This window comes from Galeopterus variegatus, unplaced genomic scaffold (assembly GCF_000696425.1).
Source record: "Galeopterus variegatus unplaced genomic scaffold, G_variegatus-3.0.2 Scaffold6753, whole genome shotgun sequence".
NCBI lineage: Eukaryota > Metazoa > Chordata > Mammalia > Dermoptera > Cynocephalidae > Galeopterus > Galeopterus variegatus.
The window spans coordinates 5131-9619 of record NW_007732864.1 but is presented as its reverse complement, the minus strand read 5'-3'; the positions used below and the strand labels follow the sequence as shown (position 1 = coordinate 9619).

Below are 4489 nucleotides of genomic sequence, written 5' to 3'. Positions count from 1 at the left end.
CAGTCTCTTTGGTCCAATCTACTTTTCATAATGAACCCAAAGGGATATTTTAAAAGCCCATCCTTGATAATGCCCCTTCCCTGTGCCCCCCCCGCCCCAAGGTTGTTGTTTTTTTGTGGCCCCCAAACAATGTTCATATTCCTAAGCATGGCATTCAGGGCCATCATGATAAAGCCCCACCTATCTTAATAACCTCATCTCTGGCTATCCATACCTTTCATCTCAAATTGGTTCCTATGCTCAAGACAAACTAAACTTTTTATTTTATTTTATTTACATTTTCTTAGACAAGTCATGATCTTCCAAGTTGTTCTTTGTCTGAAATGCCCAACTTTTTCTCCACCTATTGCAATCCTTCAAAATCCAGCTCAAAAGTTACCTCTTTTATAAGACCTTCTTCAACTCTTCTAGACAGAATTAGTATTGTCTTCCTCTTAGCACTTATTAGCATGATTCTACTTGTATTATAACAGTTGATCTAGTTCTCCTGCTGGACTAGTATATAATCTTTTAAAGCTTTTCCCTACCATTTACCCACACATAGAAGAGAGGCCACGTGCCTGTTTGTGAGGCCTCCCTGTCTGATCCTGATTCCTAGTTCTCCACAGTTTGTGGGGCTGGTTTGTGTGTTTTCCTATGGAAGTGGAGGGCTGGTTAGGGAAAGGGGATGACACTGAACTCTTATTACCTGACAGGAAAAACGAACTCTCTTTTCATAAAGAGTATGGACTGTGGAAACAGACTTCAAGACTTGAAACCTGGCTCTGCCACTTACGAGTTTTGTGACATTGAGTCTCTCTGTGCCTTAGATTCCTTATCTGTAAAATGAGGCTAATAGGAGTTTACTACTTTATAGAGCTGTTTTAAGGATTACATGCGATAATCCACATAAAGCACTTAGAACAGGCACTGGCACAGAGTAAGTGCTCAAATAATGGTATCTGTTATCATTATCATTATACCATTGTCATTATTATCATCATTACCACTATTATCATTATTTTTACTCAGCACACCCCAGAACCTGGAAATGGTTTCCCTGGCAGAAGGGCCTAGTTCACAATTTTTCCTATCATTCCATCTCCGATTTCCCCAAGCCAGGAGAAGATCCTTTTCCATGTGGAAGGTGGTGGCCACTCTGAGACTGTGTATGTGGATCATCTTTATGAAGATTGGATCTCTTACACTGTATTGAGATGGTAATGATACTGTTATTATCCTTAGGGCACAGGCAACCCCTGTTGTCTAAAGAAGCACAGGGATGGAATTTCCTAGGCTCTCTCCACCAAAAGAAGAAAGTATTCAGATAGGAACATGCAACTGAAATGTTGGGCCTAAAGTATATGGGAGGAAGATTTCACGTCACTGTATACTTCATTGTTTTGAGAGGGTAGATGTGCCTGAGGTTACTCCTGAGTGCTGGATGTTTAAAGATGGCCCCTGCCACAAGGCATGTCCTGGCAGGCACGTGATCTAGTTACATGGCACTTTTTTTTTGATCGGTAAGGGGATTGCAACCCTCGGCATGGTGTTGTCTGCACCACACTCAGCCCGTGAGCACATTGGCCATCCCTATATAGGATACACGCTGCACTCTCCCGAGTGAGCCACCGGGCCAGCCCTAGTTACGTGGCACTTTTGTTTTTATGTCCCTCCCATTATTTGTGAGCCTAAGGTAATTTTTTGTTTGCTCTAGTCTGATTGTAATTGTACTAGGGTTAATAGAAGAAGGGCCATGAATCTACTCTGGAACAAGAGTAGGGGAACTCCCCTTGGCCCCGGCCCCTTTGGTAGGAGCAGCAGTAATTAGTGACATATTCCCAAGGAGAATAAAACTCTCTGGGGGAAAAAGTTTTGCAGCAAGACTTCTCACATGGAAACTCTTGCCTCACTGCCCACTTGGAGCATAATAGTATAAATAATAACTATCAATTATTGAGAGTTTTATGTACCAGGCACTGAAATAATTATATCATCTCCTGTAATCTTCACCACAACCTTATGAGACAGGTACTCTTATTATTCCCATTATACTGAGGACAAAATATGAGGTACAGAGAGAATAGGGAACTTGTCCAAGGTCCCACAGTTGGTAAGAAACATAACTGTGGTTCAGACCTAGCCACCTGGCTCCAGAGCCTGCATTTCTTTTAACATTTTATTATGGAGAATTTTAAACATAAACAAAAGTTGAAAAAGTATAATGAACATCCCATGTTTCAACATTTATCAGCACATGCCCAATTTGGTTTCATCTATACCCCTACCATCTCCCTCAACCCAGACATCATGTCATTTCATCTGTGAATGTTTCAGTATGTATCTCTAAAAGATAAGGACTCTTTTTAAAGAAAAGCCATAATACCATCATTATATCTAGAAGGGAAAAAAATAAAAAAACAGTAATTCCTTAAGAGCAACCATTTAGTCAGTGTCCAAATTCTCCTATTATCTCATTAAAAAAAAAAAAAAATCAGGATCCAAATAAGATCTATGCATTGAAATTGGTTGAGACTCTCTCAGATCTTACTTTGCCAACTGGAACCTCTATTCTTAACAACTACACTCTGATCTAGGTTTCCTATTACAAAGGAAGGTTACGGTTTTCTTACAGCAGGAGTTCTCAATCTGGGGTTCACTGTTGGTTTTAGGGTGCTCCATGAATCACTTAAAATTTGTTTTCAAAATTTTGACTGTATTCGTGTATGTTAATTTCTCTAGGGAAAGTTCCCTGGCTCTTACCAGGGTATCAAAAGCTTTATGTATGGCTCAGAGCCACTGAAAAGCATGTACCAATATCAAAGAAAATTTTAGACCACAAAAGTTGGGGGAAGAACATAAAGTGGATAGTTCGGGGTTTCTTTATAGGGGTGGAAAAAGAAGTTAAATTCAGTTATGCTTATTAACCTGAAATTCAAGAGACCTTAACAAATTACTTTTGAAAGAAATAATTAAGAACTAATGTTTTATTTAAAAAGAATAGCATATGCAATTGATTGAGGACTCTTAAGTCCTTTTTGAATTGCATATTCTTTTGAATAAAACATCTTGATTTATTGTGGTTTACTGAATTGTGAAAATCATACTTGGATCTTGAATTATATTCCTTATTTGGATGGGACCTGTGACTTCACATGAATTGGGGATAATGGAGACTGATTTTGTAGGATACAGTTGATTTGTTCCACAATGATACCTCCTTTTAAAATGCATACAACTTTTCAAAATTTAGTATGTATGAATGTATCAAAAATGAAAGGGTTTTAAATGTTATCATTAATTTTCTCTTTTTCCACCAACTTTTTCCAGATGAAATCCAACATCAAACACCAAATGGTACTATTACCAGCACCACAGAACCGCCCAAGCCATCACAACATCCCAAACTACCTATTCAGAGAAGCGGAGAAGCTGATTCTGGGAGGAAGTCCCCAAGCAGGCCTGTTTCAGATGGCAAGTTGGAGCCCTGCCCTGAGGTGGATGTGGGAAAGTTTGTGTCTAGGCTACAGGATGGAGGGAGCAAGGCCACCCCAAAGGCCACCAATGGACCCGTTCCAGGCTCTGGGCCCACCAAAACCACCTCTTTCCACGTAAAGAGACCAGCTCCACGGCCCCTGGCTCACCACAAGGAGGGTAAGTGTTTTGGAATCCCATGGAAACTAGAATTGAACCCAAATATTTTTCACCGTGGTATCCTTCCGAGGTTGGAGATATATTTAAGGGGAAATATGTTTCAGTTTACTACCACTACTATTGCAATGGTGCTCAAGACCATAAAAACCATTTAAAATAATGACTAAGAATGCAAGGTCCGTGAGGTCAGGGATTTTTTGCCTGTTTTGTTTACCTTTGTATCCCAGATGCCTAGAACAATGCCTGGCTGGCACATAGCAGGTACTTGTAATTTGTGGAATAAATGAATAATAATGATATTTATCAATTTTTTTTTCGTGCTGCTGTTGTCATTTGTTAAGTATCTGCTATGTGCTTGGCGCTGTACTAAGTACTGATATACTAATTCTTATCCTCATGACGTTACTGTGAAGAATGTATTATTCTTATTTTTTTATATTAGGAAACTGAGGCTCCTAAAGATAAGTGACTTGCCAAAGATTAACAGCTAGCAGTTGTCGGAGTTGGGGTCTAAATCTTACTGTGTCTAGCAGGTGCCAAAGTCTGGGTTCTTTACATTAAGGTAAAACTATCACTTTATCTTCCTGTAAGAAACTTTGAATCTGTGAAACATTGTTTTCTTATTCTCACTTTCCAGTTTGGGAGAAATAGGGACAGAGGGGTACAACTTCTGCAGAAGTCTGGACTTATGAAATTATTACAAATTCAAGATGTGGCTTACTTCTCCAAATTTAATTGGCTGCTACACATGGAGACTCATATTGAGAGGTTGGGGCCAATCCAGAGGGGAGATTTGAAGGATATAATTCTGTAAAGACAGTATGGTATAATTGAAACAATATGGACTTTGGTATCA

At 39.3% G+C, this 4489-nt stretch overlaps 1 protein-coding gene across 1 annotated transcript in view; it reads left to right on the top strand.

Moving 5' to 3' along the window:
* LOC103606631 (oligophrenin-1-like) overlaps positions 1-3633 on the top strand; it is a gene marked incomplete at its 3' end in the record, with an annotated part of 68256 nt that extends 64623 nt beyond the window's left edge. The window contains exon 7 of the mRNA XM_008591195.1: positions 3310-3633. Coding sequence (XP_008589417.1) covers positions 3310-3633 — 324 coding nt within the window. The remainder of the gene's footprint in view (positions 1-3309) is intronic.
* Positions 3634-4489: the final 856 nt, after the last annotated feature.